The 12,155-nt window shown below is 55.5% G+C and overlaps 2 protein-coding genes and 1 long non-coding RNA gene across 9 annotated transcripts in view; 1 reads left to right on the top strand and 2 right to left on the bottom strand.

The window, feature by feature from the left end:
- On the bottom strand, positions 1 to 7,111 carry MRPL14 (mitochondrial ribosomal protein L14). 3 transcript variants are annotated; one of them, XM_072035698.1, is made up of 4 exons: positions 6,368 to 6,457; positions 5,795 to 5,922; positions 2,250 to 2,343; positions 1 to 659 (listed from the first exon to the last, which is right to left on the bottom strand). In XM_072035698.1, the coding sequence occupies exons 3-4, from the start codon at positions 2,321 to 2,323 to the stop codon at positions 296 to 298; spliced, it is 438 nt and encodes a 145-aa protein (XP_071891799.1). In that variant the 5' UTR covers positions 2,324 to 2,343; positions 5,795 to 5,922; positions 6,368 to 6,457; the 3' UTR covers positions 1 to 295. The 3 variants fall into 3 exon arrangements, with proteins under 3 accessions (XP_071891799.1, XP_027309800.3, XP_071891798.1); XM_027453999.3 differs by lacking the exons at positions 5,795 to 5,922; positions 6,368 to 6,457 and adding an exon at positions 6,967 to 7,111; XM_072035697.1 differs by lacking the exons at positions 5,795 to 5,922; positions 6,368 to 6,457 and adding an exon at positions 4,389 to 5,773.
- Positions 7,002 to 12,155, top strand: part of TMEM63B (transmembrane protein 63B) — a 25,981-nt gene continuing 20,827 nt past the window's right edge. For 4 of the 5 annotated variants that reach the window (XM_038176679.2, XM_072035691.1, XM_072035692.1 and 1 more), the window contains exon 1: positions 7,002 to 7,159. In XM_038176679.2, coding sequence (XP_038032607.2) covers positions 7,005 to 7,159 — 155 coding nt within the window. In that variant the 5' untranslated portion in view covers positions 7,002 to 7,004. Of the gene's footprint in view, positions 7,160 to 9,883; positions 10,000 to 12,155 lie in introns of those variants that run through there. The other variant, XM_038176680.2, reaches the window with a different exon arrangement.
- Positions 8,064 to 9,775, bottom strand: LOC119716418 (uncharacterized). The gene is made up of 2 exons (XR_005264368.2): positions 9,310 to 9,775; positions 8,064 to 9,207 (listed from the first exon to the last, which is right to left on the bottom strand). It is a non-coding gene; the product is annotated as an uncharacterized lncRNA (long non-coding RNA).

Genomic DNA, 12,155 nt, shown 5'->3' on the forward strand with positions numbered 1-12,155 from the left:
GATTTTCATGTTCTCATTTTAATGGTTAGAGTCCAAAGTAACACCTCCAGAACAGTGAGAATGAATGAGCATTTCCCAAACACACTGCAGACATTTCCGCAAAACAAATCACCCATCTTTGGGAGAAAAACAAGGTATTTCAATACTTAAATTAGTTGTTTGCAATTCACAAACAGGTGATGAACCTCAGCTTTTTCACACTTCACCTTTTTAGGTGAAGGACCCAGGAACAGCTACAGAATTAAAAAACCTGAATGGGATCGCCAGAAATCTTTCTTCGGAAAATGAAGTAACCTCATACAAAGTTGCGGGCAATGGCCAACACTTTGGAGAACTCTCCTTTCTGTCGCAGGGTATATGGTATGGGTGTTTTTATTCTAGTCCCTATCGGATTTCCATTGTCCTCTATGAGTACCACGTTGTTAGAATCAAACCTAGGCGTCATGTGAGGGCCAGGCATCTTGTGCCCTACAATCAAAGCCTTCTTCTTCTCTCCTTTGATAGCCAGAAGAATCTTGTCTCCTACTTTGCCAACTCCAGTCTTGTTATACACGTGGATGCATTTTGGTGGCCGGTGGTACGGCGTGTTCCCCAAGGCGCTGTTGTCCACCACTCGCACACGAGTAAGTTTCTGTATTGCTCGGCATGATGCTGTGATACTGGGAAAAAACAGGAAAGAATGAGAGAGAGACCTCCCCAGTAACCCTTGGGGAGCAAGGACAAACCCAGCAACAGGATCTTGTCACTGCACAAACCACTCAGAAGACGCCAGCAACATATACATACCACACGGGTGACACATCTACTGCATTCAGTGCGCTCTCTGAAAGCCAGATGCTACTTTGAGCTTTGCACACTCCTCACTAAATGTCACACATAAAACAACCATTCTACTCTGAAACATGACTAAAAGATGGCTTGCATTTACTGTTGTGTTGTTTGTTTTTTTTTAGCAACTGTGGGTGATTCAGTTCAATTTACAAGCAAAAAAAAAAAAAGTGATTGCTTCTGCCAGAAACAGCTCAGAGGAAGCTAAGATTCAAGACGAGCTCTTTCCATCTTGTAGACACTCCCCAGCAGTAAGGACTTTTCTGACTTATCTTTTCAGTGAAGTCTATGAGGTGTTCTCACCTTATTCTGCTTGCAGTGAGACCTCTGAGGTCCTGCTGTGGCTGTGCTAAGCTGCTGCCAATTAGAATCTAAGAGATCCTCACCTTCCCCATGTGGGAGGCACCCAGAGAGCAGCAGTATCTTCTGTATCTGCTTGCAATGTGCGATTATCGGGCGTGAGGAATAACAGGAACACACTACACGGTACCAAGTCGGTAGATCTGATTTTGAGTATGCTTGGGAGCAGCAGGGATAAGCTGAGAAATAATTCAACCTCCCTTCCGGGAGCAGCTATTCGTTTATCGCACTTTACGCTCCGCTTGCCAGGCTCTGGCTGCATAGCAGGGAAGGCAGGAGGAAGCTGGAAAGGGGCACGAGTGCTGCTGCAGGAAGGAGAAGGGGAAATCTAGGCAGGATCAAAGCTACAAAGCAGCAGTAGCTCCTGGGACTACAACAAAACCCGGCCCTGGGCACTCTCTTAATCCCCTTTCTAGACCACAGTCACAGCAACGACTATTCTCACCCTGCAGACTGAAGCCCTTCAGGGAGCTAAATGCTGGAGTGTACCGCAGGATGAGGGTCTAGGCTTTGCGCAAGGCACTGGAGAAGAGAAGTAAATGAATTTAATGAGTTTTAAATGCACTGAGCCTGGAACAAGCACCTAAAGAAAAATAGCAAAATGGACGGTGTTAAGGTACAAGGAAATCACTTCTCAGGTTATTCTTGTTCTAAAGAGCAGAAATGATAAACTCGGGAGGAATTTTAAACACGTAATTGGCTTTACATCAGCAGGGGCTGGCTGTTGCTTTTTTGCACTTGGCTGAGAAACACGAGCACTTTTATCTTCTGCTTGCAGGCCTCTGCATCACCATCTAAGGCCTGAAAACCTCCGCCTGAAAACCTCCTTCCCAGCACAGGAAAAATGCAGAATTCAGACCGTGTTCTGTCTGCCAGGAACCTGCATCTGTTGTTGTGTTTGGGCTCACTTCACAACCTGCGAAGAGACATCTACGCTATTTTTTGACTATATTATCCTTTTTAAACTAGAAATACTCTGTGTTCTTCTTGATCTGCTTCATGGCATCTCTTTCAGTCAGGAAGCTCTCCCAAGGAAACAAAAGCAGGATCTGAAAAATTACCTGAAGTGACGCTGGCTGACTGCGCTCCTTAGGTGGGTTAAGGAAAAACCCAGCTGCCTGTTCAAGAGGGCCATTTGGATTCTGGCAACACGACCTGTGGAAGAAATAAGAGAATTACGAATCCTGGAAATAGCACAGTGTTCATTTCACTTCCTTTTCCTTCTGGGAATGTCATACTAGAGTCTCAGCAACTCTTCAGACGTTGCAATCCACAGCGCACAGCGCACTAACGGCATCGTTAGCGTGCCACAAGAGCCTCTGCCAGGTTCAGCAGACAGTAATTCGGATGCTTAGACTATGAAGCTGGGTTAGTAACCCCATACTGCAGTCTTCTGTGCCCAGGGATGAAGATCCTTCTGTGCACTGCGAAGCAGGTTAACAACAAACGGGTTTGAGCATTCTGGATGTGAACAGCTTCTAGTTTAGAGACCGGAGTGACCAGCAAAAGCTACCAACGTTACCTATAAAACCAGGTAGAAAGCCAGAGACACTCTGCAGAGCGGCACCAGGGCTTACACAAAGCAAGATGCTCGACGAGCAAGGTGTTCAGCAGCCTTTAGAGCCTGCCCAGGAGGAAGAGCTCCCCGTGCCTTTACGGTACCCGTGCAGCCCCAGGCAGCAGCGCCCCGGTTGCAACAGAACTGGGTTACAGGGCTCACCTCCGCCCGTACCGCACCCTCCTCCCTAACTGCATCCCGAGCTGCTCCCTAACCTCATTCTGTCAGACTGATGGGGAGCAGCCTGCACGCTCAGCGCTCAGTCGCTGCGGCTTATCTGAGCCCAGATCACTTTGCCAGGCAGACACAGGCAGGGGGAGGAAACAGCCCGGATCTGGATCCCGTCCTCCTGCAGGCCAGCCCAGGTAGAGTTACAACTATCTCTGTGGCTGCAGCTGCTGCTGTGACCATGCTTACCTGGCCCTCCACAGCGTAACCACCATGTGCTCTGCCTCTCTCCTGCTTAAACGTTAAAAACACGTTGACCTCTCGTCTCCCTTTGCCAGTCCTGATGAGCACAGGGCCAAATTCCAGAGCAGCGTGTTGTAAAACAGTCTCCTTATCTCTTAAAATAAAGCTGATCTAACTTCACTGGGGGAAAAAAACATCCACAGAGCCTTGCGACAGACACAGCCTCGGTTGTTCTCACTACAACTGAGCAAAAAAGCCAGGCTACATCTTCACTCTCTCTTTATTCTTTTTATTTTTCCCCAATGTTTGCTAACCTGGGGTTTGCAGCTGTCCTACAGAGCACGTATTACCCGAGAGCTGGACGAGAAGCCCTGTGGATCTGCACCACAGCCACTTTGCAGCAGCGCTCCCCGAGCGAGGCGAGCTTCCTCAGCTACCTGACAATCCAGCTCACCTGTCACCCGGGCAGGTTTGGGACAGAGATCAGCCATAATCAAAGCCTGAGGTCATTTGCTGACAAAGCCACGTTGCTGTGGGGCAGAAAATCTCCGAATGACTCCAAGCTTCTGCTCAGAGATCACCTGCACCGTTCCCTCTCCTGAACGAGACCCCAAAGAGGCTGCATTCATCAGCAGGGAGGACTACAGGTGCCCTGTTCTGCACTTGGGTGTCCTGTTTCCCTGTGGGAAACTCAACCCCAGGCTGTAATACTGCTCCTAAACCCTCCAGCATCGCAGCGAGGCCTTGCAGCCCCCTAGAACTAGGCAAGCAGCAGTGAGTCGGCCACTCTGTTGTCACTGACGGGTGCTTTTTGGGGAGCCCACCGTGTCCCCAGCCTCCATTCCCCATGGTCACCTCACCACCCGGTCCCGGGAGGAGCCAGGGTTTATTTCTACCCTGTGGCAGCAGTGAAGGTTCAAAGGAAGTTACAGAGCTTCGGGCAGAAGCAGCAGCAGCAGCACGAAGTGTCGGAGGACTGTTTATTTTTCCACATGACTCAGTACCCCCTCACTGCTAGGAATTATTCCTCGGCGCATTAAGATGTGTCACCAGCTGAGAAACTCTGTACGGGTGACTGTTTGGCATGAAGCATCCTGCTAGGAGCTGAGTAACCAGGGAGGACGTTTGCAATTTGCAGGAAGGTTCGGGGCGGAAGGAAGGGAAGAATGCATCTGCGGCACCGCGCACAGCATGCAAGGCTGCAAGGGGCTTTGCGAGCAGTGAATCACACCTGCAGCTATTGTAACAGGCCAGCTCCCCTTCCAGAAATGAGCAGATGATGGTTTCGCTCTGCTTCCAGGCTCTCCTCGGCCAGACACAGCTCTGCCTTGGTGGTCCCATGGCTGCGAGCAGGCAATTGATATCCTCTGCCCTCTGTTTCCCCCTGCAGCGAGGAGCTCAGCCTGTGCTCCCTGGGTTTGCTTCCAAAGGCGGCTCTCCTGGGGGGTTTTGGTGGATGGCAAGGGCATCCCCACAACCTTCAAGCACAGGAAGATTTGGAGGAATTCCCACTTAGTCACCTCCACGCTCCTCACCGCGGAATTACCTTGCTGGGACTGCTGGAGGTCGCCTAGCCCAACCTCCTGCTCAGGCAGGATTAGCTTCGGAGCTGTTCACGCTAGGCAAGAGCGGCGTTAAGCAGCACCTCGCTTCCAGGAGCACTTGGAGGGACCTAACTTCTTGAGAGCCGAACCTGGCTTTGCTTCTCTCCGCCCCACGTACCGGTTAAAAGTTCACACAGAGCAAGATTCAGAAAGGGGTGAGGAATCGGCGCATCCAGTATTCACCAAGGTGACACAATTTCTACTTCTCTGGGTCCAAATATGCAGTAATCCCTACAGCAAACATTCCCTTCTCGAGGGCCCTTCAGCATTACCCCGCTCAGTGCAATAGGCTCGCATCAAATCCGGACACCACTCAACAAGGAAACTCTTCACTGGTTTCAAACCTCTGCTGGTTGTTTACCCACTGCACCACTTTCAAGTGCCATACTAAAGCGACCAACTTCACCATTTTCCCAGGAGATTAAAGGAGTGATTTCTATTTACTGCAAGGCTGCAGTGGCTTTTGAATGGAGAATTCTGGAAAACTTCATGCCAGGTAACTGGAGCGGGCCAGATGCACCATTTTCGTAATCCACATGCAAACACGAGAGCAGACCTCTTCAGGGAGACCACAAGAAGCAAGAACACCTTCCAGATACTGCCTCTGAACCCATGTCAGGACACGAAGTGCAAGAAAGGAGTCCCGTGTCCATCACTTCCCCTGTGCTGGCTCCAGCACATGCGTCAATCAGGAACCGTTTTCAGCAGGATCAGCACCCCAAGCAGCCTCATCGCACAGCCGCACGAATGCTGGACCGAGGGGATGTGGCAAAACACGAGACTGGGATTTCTGCCTTGTCTGGCGACCCTGACGTGCGTTGGTCCAAGTGAGAACATCTCAAGAGATACTTGCTCCCTGGTCTCAAACCAAGACCTGTAGTTCTGCCGTCGTTCGGTAATTTCTGTTCCTTCCTTCTGCTGGGAACTCATCCACTCCAACTGGCCACAGGGAAAACCCGCAGATGTGCTGAGGCCGAGCAGCCAGCGCCTGCTGTCAAACGCACCAAATGAAAGAGGAAGAAATATTCCTCACCTTCGGGAGCAGCGATTTGAGCTGAAGAGCGCAACAGCAGGAGCCCACGTGCCCTTTATTCTTCTCAGAGACCGAAATAGACCTGCCCTGGGCACCGCAAGGATGTGAACTGCATCTGTCATCCATCACTAAAACACGGGAAATAAATCAAGGCAAGGCACACCACGCAAACACCTCACCCCAGCTCTGGCGCTGGGGGGTTATTTATAGGATGTCTGCCAGGGTGAGCTGCGAGAGCCAGCTGGGAGCTACGGGGCTCGGTCCATCCACGGCCCTCCTCATAGAGGAAGCGGTGATTAAGGGCTTGGGCGTGTTAGAAGTACACAAGATATTCATTACCCGGGCATAATTGGTTGTGCATTAATGACAGGCAGAAAGGCCAAGATTGGCGGAGGAATTAAGGCTTCTGGGGCTCCGTTTATGAATAGGATTAGCTATTAAACGGGGCATTTATTGATCCAAGTTACCAACGGCAGCTCACTACAGGTGTGTCTGTTAACAGCTCGCAAGGGCAACACGCTGACCCCGTTCCCACAGCCAGAAAGGGCTGGACACCTGCAAGAGAAAACTTACTTTTGACACATTAAGGATCCGGGAGTCCCAAAAGCACTTGGGGCTCTTACTGCTCCAGCAGCCGAGCACCTTAATCCATTATACACATTCGCAGCCTAAAATAGCAGGGGATTATTGCTGTTGTACCAGCAGGACATTAAGCTGTGGAGAGGACAAGGGGCAGGGGTGGCAGGGCTGGGACCTAAAGGCGAGGGGGCACCCCAAAGGCGAGGGGGCACCCCAAAGGCACCCAGCACCCCCAAGCAGCGCTCTGCTGCCCGTGGGGCTGGCTGTGCAGCCCAGCCCTGCCTCGCTGGTGCATTTCGGGGCGCCGTGCGGGCTGGGCAGCCCCGTCACGCCGCCTCCCTCCCCAAATTCCCCCACAGGCACATTTCGGGGGCGGGCAGCCCGCACTTCCCGAGTCCCCGCCACACACCGTCAGGGCGCAGGAATCCCACCCCACCGCCCCAAAACCCCCGGGGAGGCTCGGGGGGGGACGAGGCCGAGCTCGTTGCCCCCTCCCAGCGCACAAAACCCCCTCACGGGGCACCAAACCCCCTCCTCAGCGCGGAGCCCCCTCAGCGCGCACCCCGCTCCCTGCCCCCCACCTCCCTCCCTACCTCGCTTCGGAGGCCTCCGCTTCGCAGCGCAGCTGCGCATGCGCGCCGCCGCCCCCTCGGCCCTCCCCTGGCCGAGCGGAGCCGAAGATTGCCGAGAGGAGCCGAGGCCGCCCCCTCCCCTCCCCGCCCCGCCCGTCCCGGTGCCGGTCCCGGTGGCCGGGGGGAGCCCGGAGCCGTCCGCGCCTGGCCCCGGGTGAGCGCTGCGGGGCGGGGGGCGCCGGCTGCCATCTTGGGGCGGGTGTGCGGGGCTCGGGCAGCGCCGGGAGCCCCTCGGGGCCCCGGTGCAAAGCGCGGGGGTCGCGGGGGTGCCGTGGTTTTGGGGCGGGGGGCGCTCGGCGGGGCTCCGCGCCGTGCCCTGCTGGCCCGGTGTCCCCGGTTGGGGTGGGAAAGGGGGGGAAATATCCGGGATTTGGGGCTGGGAAATGCGGATTTCTCGGCTGGGAAATGCCGGCTGCAGGGTCCGGGGGCTTCCCGCAGCGCGCTCGCCTTTTGGGGTGAAAATGCACCCGAAAGGTAAAACCCCAAATCCCGTTTTCCCAAGAAGCGGCAGCCCCCAGCCCCGCTGCGGGGGTTGTACCCTGTGTACACCCTCACCATCACGCCCCGTCCTCATCCTCACCCCCTAAATCCCCATGGGAAGCCTTTGGGGTCTGTGCTGCCCGCTGTGGGGTGCGGGATCGGGGTCTGCTAGGGACCCGATGGGGGATGTGGGATATAAAGGCTCTGCTGCTGGAGGCAGGGCGGATGGGGCTTGCTGGGCCCGATTTTCCCCGTGGGGTTTTTTTTTGGTTTTTTTTTTTTTTTTGGTGCAGAGAGGGAACGTGACGGTGGGGATGTTTGGGAAACGGAGCCGTCTCCCCGTCCTTTAGCAGCGCCGCTCAGGCCTTTTCCTAATCCACTTCCTAATCCCCGAGAGGGGGAACAAAGGGGAGAAGGAGGGGAGCAGCCCCCGGTGTGGGCACCCCTATACGTGAAGCCGAGGTTCCCCAGCAGCACCTGGCTCGGGGTGGCTGTGCGGTGCCCACCCCGCATCCCCATCCCCATGGTAACGGGGCAAAAAGGGCCCTTTTCCCATGGCACTGGGTGCCCACCGACAAGGAGAGGGACGCGGAGACCCCACAGGGAGCGGGGCAGGGGTGCTGCCGCCCCAACCGGCCCCAGCCATGGTGCAGGAGCGTCCCCCGAGATGCTGCGTGACTCAGAGGAAGGCTCGCCTTTGTCTGTGCTCCTCCTCCTCCTCCCAGCTCCCCGGGCTCCTGTCGGGGCTGGGCAGGCAGGAAGCAAACGCTTTGCTGCCAGCGTGCTCCCCGCTTTCACCCCAGGTCAGTGTGACAGCCACAGCCGCTGGAAATGGGAGAAACGGGAGTTGTCTCCTTTTTTTTCCCTCCTTTCCCGCATTTTGCAGGCGGGATTTACCCACCCTGAGCCACCCGGAGAGGGCTGGGACGCGCAGGAGCTGCCCCGAGCATGTCCTGCTCCGGGGCTCCCCTGCCTGCAGCTCCCACGGAGGCTGCGTGCCGCAGGGTAGCAGCAAAAAGGGGGCTCAGGGGATGGGCCTGGTGGCTTTTCTAGCAAGATATTAATCAGAAAACAACAAAGGGAGGATAAAAACAAACGTGTGCGTACGTGTACGCGCCCTGCGAGAGAAAGAGGGCGAGATATATCCGTGACGCCGGTGCCAAGCTGGTGGAGCCGAGGCTCGCAGCATGAAGCGGCTTTTCTCCGGGGCTGCAGGCCCGTGCTTGGCACTGCCCCCTCGCTTCGTGCTCCTCCGGCGTGGAGCTGGGTGTCTGCCCTCTGCTCCACATACCGATGGGCCGCAGCGAGCCCCGGGCTCCCCGGCTACGCCTGAGATGCTGGATGCTTTCCTCCGGGCTTCTCCGCGGCGTTTGCCCCCCTCGCTGGGTTGTTCCAGCCAGCTGCGTGTGCTTGCGATGGCTCAGTAGCACCAGAAAGGCTCCCCCGGGCTCTGACACCATCCTCGGGGGATGCTCCCGCTGAATCCCTCGCGGATCTCCGCTGCGGGGTGGCAGCCAGCGGGGCTCTGGCCTGCCCTCGGTGCTTCCCCTAATTAAATCGGGGCCGTCAGTAGGCTCTGCCTCGGGTCCCTCCGAAGCCAGGGAATGAGACAATCTTGGCATTATCTGTTACTTAGAGGAAACCCAGATGGCAGCAGGCCTCGTCTGCTGCTTGGAATAGTCGTCAGCAGCTGGTGTCTTCCGTCCCATGTCCCAGCAGAGCCTGGTAGTGACACAGCCTGGGGGTGGTCTCTGCAGCTGGCTTGACGACACCTAGGCTCTTCAACCAAAAATCCAGCCCCTGGGGGGGCAGAGAAGACCTTACCAGGGTTGGATCCCTCTGTGCATCAGCTGGATTCCCTTTGTGTGAAAGTGTTGTGCTCTGGAGGCTCCCGGGTGATGCTGGCAGGGCTGCCGCCTCCCCCGGGGTGACAGGCTGCAAGCCGGTGGTTTGGGTTTGCTGGGCTCTTCTCCACACTCGAGGCACCGAGCTGGGAACAAATGACTGCGTGCCTCCTGAGCTGCAGTAACTGCCCAGGGGCTCGCTATTACTCACGGGGAGGAGAAGGCGGCGTGAGTGGCAGCGTTATAAATCCGCGAGGAAGGAGCTGGAGTGGTGGCGGACACAAAAACGGCGTGGCGGACACAGGGAGGCATCGGCTGGGAGGAAAAGGAGAACAAGGGAAAGGTGATGGTGAGGAGGAACCACCTTCACCTGGTGGGGAAGGTTGGGGTGGTGAGGGATGTAGAGGAGTTAATTGTGAAAAGCGAATGCAAGCACAGGTTGGAACAGGTGATGGCTGCTGGGGTAAATTAGATGGGGTCAAGGGGACACAGCCTTATGAAATCCACCTGAGAGTACTTTAAAACAGGCTAAAGCAACTTCTGCATGGTGAGCAGCCCCTTCAGAAAGCATCTAGTGGAAGGAGATCCCAAGAGGATCCACAAGTCACACTGAAAAGGAGGTCTGATGTTCCTCTCCGACAGGAGACCCTGGCTGGGATTTCTGAGCAGGGTGGGTTGGTGCTTTGCTGGGGGGGAGGAAAAATGCGAGGCAGGCCTGGTGCCAGGCTGTGTGTGTGCTCGGAGTGTCACCTCTAAGGGATGGGAAGTAATCACTGCTGTCCCTGTCACGGGTGAGGTGTTGCTGAAGGACTAGGCTCGGATGTAGAGGGAGCGCTTTGGAGGATGTCCACAAAGCAGAGAGCATCCAGGAAAGCGACAGAAATTATTAAGGCCTTTAGAAATGACATGGGAGGAAGGATGGGAAGAAGTAGGGCTGGGTTAGCCTGAGGAAGAAAAGAAACAAATTTGTTTTTACCAATTTGGCAAAAGGTCAAGTTATAGCTTACATGGCCGAGTTATAGCCCGTGTGGTTACGGACGAGCAGTAGCTGGCTCTACCTCAAAGCTCAGCATCCCTCCAGACCACCCGTGGAGGCCCCTTCCAGGCCGGCAGCGGAACGTGCCGTGTTGGCTACCTGGCGAGGAAGCAGCCAGTAGCCATGGGAATATGACTTGGCTTCTGTGGGAGGTGCTGGGGAGACGGGTACGAAAATACTCCGTCTAAATCCAGTGTCGGCGCTCGGAAGGGGATATTGAGAAATTGAGGAGAAGGCAGGAGGGTTGCAGAAGGATCTGAGGGCTGGGGAGGGAGCTTTCCGGCGAGAAGCGGGAGGAGATCGGTCTGTTTATCTAACCGAGGGAAAGATCGAGGTGGGACTCGGTTATCCTGCGTGAGGATAACATGCATGCCTTGTGAGGAGGCTCCTCCAAAAAAGCAAGCACCATCCTGACCTTATCTAACACAGGGTGATGCCCAGGCTCTCCGACACTCTCCACGTGTGTGCCTCTGCAGTTTGTCCCTCTCCTCACCCCAGCCCATCATCCATCCGACTCTTCAGGTGATTTATGGCATCCCTTTCCCTGTGGCCCTTGGCTGCTTGGCCAGACAAATACCCACCGCCTGCTTCAAGGCCAATAATGCCCAAAAGCGAAAATCCCCCTACCAGCCCGTGGTCCGGGGCTTTGTCACCTGTAGCTGCTGTTTTATTTAGGGTCACTGGGCCGCTTTCCAGCCCGCGAGGCGATGTTTCTGTCTGAGCCTGCCGAGCAAACCTCGGGAGGGAGGTTGGGTGAGGTGCTGCGGCAGATGGCTTGCTAAAATCTCGCTCCATCCGCGACTTCCCTTTCACCCACTAACGCGGTAATGCTGTTAAAAATAAAGATGAGCCAGTTTGCCTGACAGGATGTCTCCCCTGTAAATCCCTGCCGCCTAGCGCTGGCGGCACCTCGCTCTAATGCATATCTCCGTGTTCCCTTATCCTCTGTGGTAAGGGGAGCTTCAGAGCTGGCAGATAGCTGCTGACTATGGTGGCGAGTCAGGGAAATGCTTTGATGCCTGTTAAGGGGGAAGAATAGGCACTCTGAACGGGACTGGGAACACCCAGCCTAGTCCTGAGAAGCTGCTGGAGTGCTGGGAGCCGGCCCGGCCCACAGCAAGCGTGCCTGCCTGCTTTTTCCTTGGCACCCCACCCTCCCCTGGGGCTGTTTTCGGCTTGCCCGATCATCCCTATCAGCCTCTAATTGCCTCCCAGCCTTTCAGAGCATCCCTGAGCTCGTCCCTCCCTAGATGCCATCTCGCCTTGCTGTTTGCAGAGCCCTTCTTTCCCAACACCACCTCCTTTCCTTGCCGAGCTGGCTCTGGAGGCCCGGAGCAGAGCTTTGGGGCACCTCCCTCTCCTCCTACCCAGCACCAGGACCTCGTAAGTCCTGCTCTGTCTCCCCACGTAGAGGTGCATGCGTGCTAATGCCCCGTTTTGCCTGCAGGAGCCTTACGCGAGGTGGATTTCCGAGTCAGGGAGGGTTTGGGATCCTTAGGACAAAGTGTTCTTTCTCGCTATTTGGAAAGAAAAAAATCCTCGTGTCTGTGTTGTGAGGAAGCGCTCTGTCGGTGAGAGATGCTTCTGGGCTCAGAGCAGGGCGCTTAACTCCTCTGCCTGGCAAACTCGTGTCCGTGCTTCGAGAGCAGGGAACGTACCCAGTCCTGCAGAGCCTGAGCATCGATCTTTGATGGAATTGAACCAGCAGTAGCAAAATTCATAGTGCACAGCACTGCTCGCCTGCGTGTGCAGGCAGGGAGACATCTCCGACATCTCCCTGGCTCCCTGAG

This window comes from Anas platyrhynchos, chromosome 3 (assembly GCF_047663525.1).
Source record: "Anas platyrhynchos isolate ZD024472 breed Pekin duck chromosome 3, IASCAAS_PekinDuck_T2T, whole genome shotgun sequence".
NCBI lineage: Eukaryota > Metazoa > Chordata > Aves > Anseriformes > Anatidae > Anas > Anas platyrhynchos.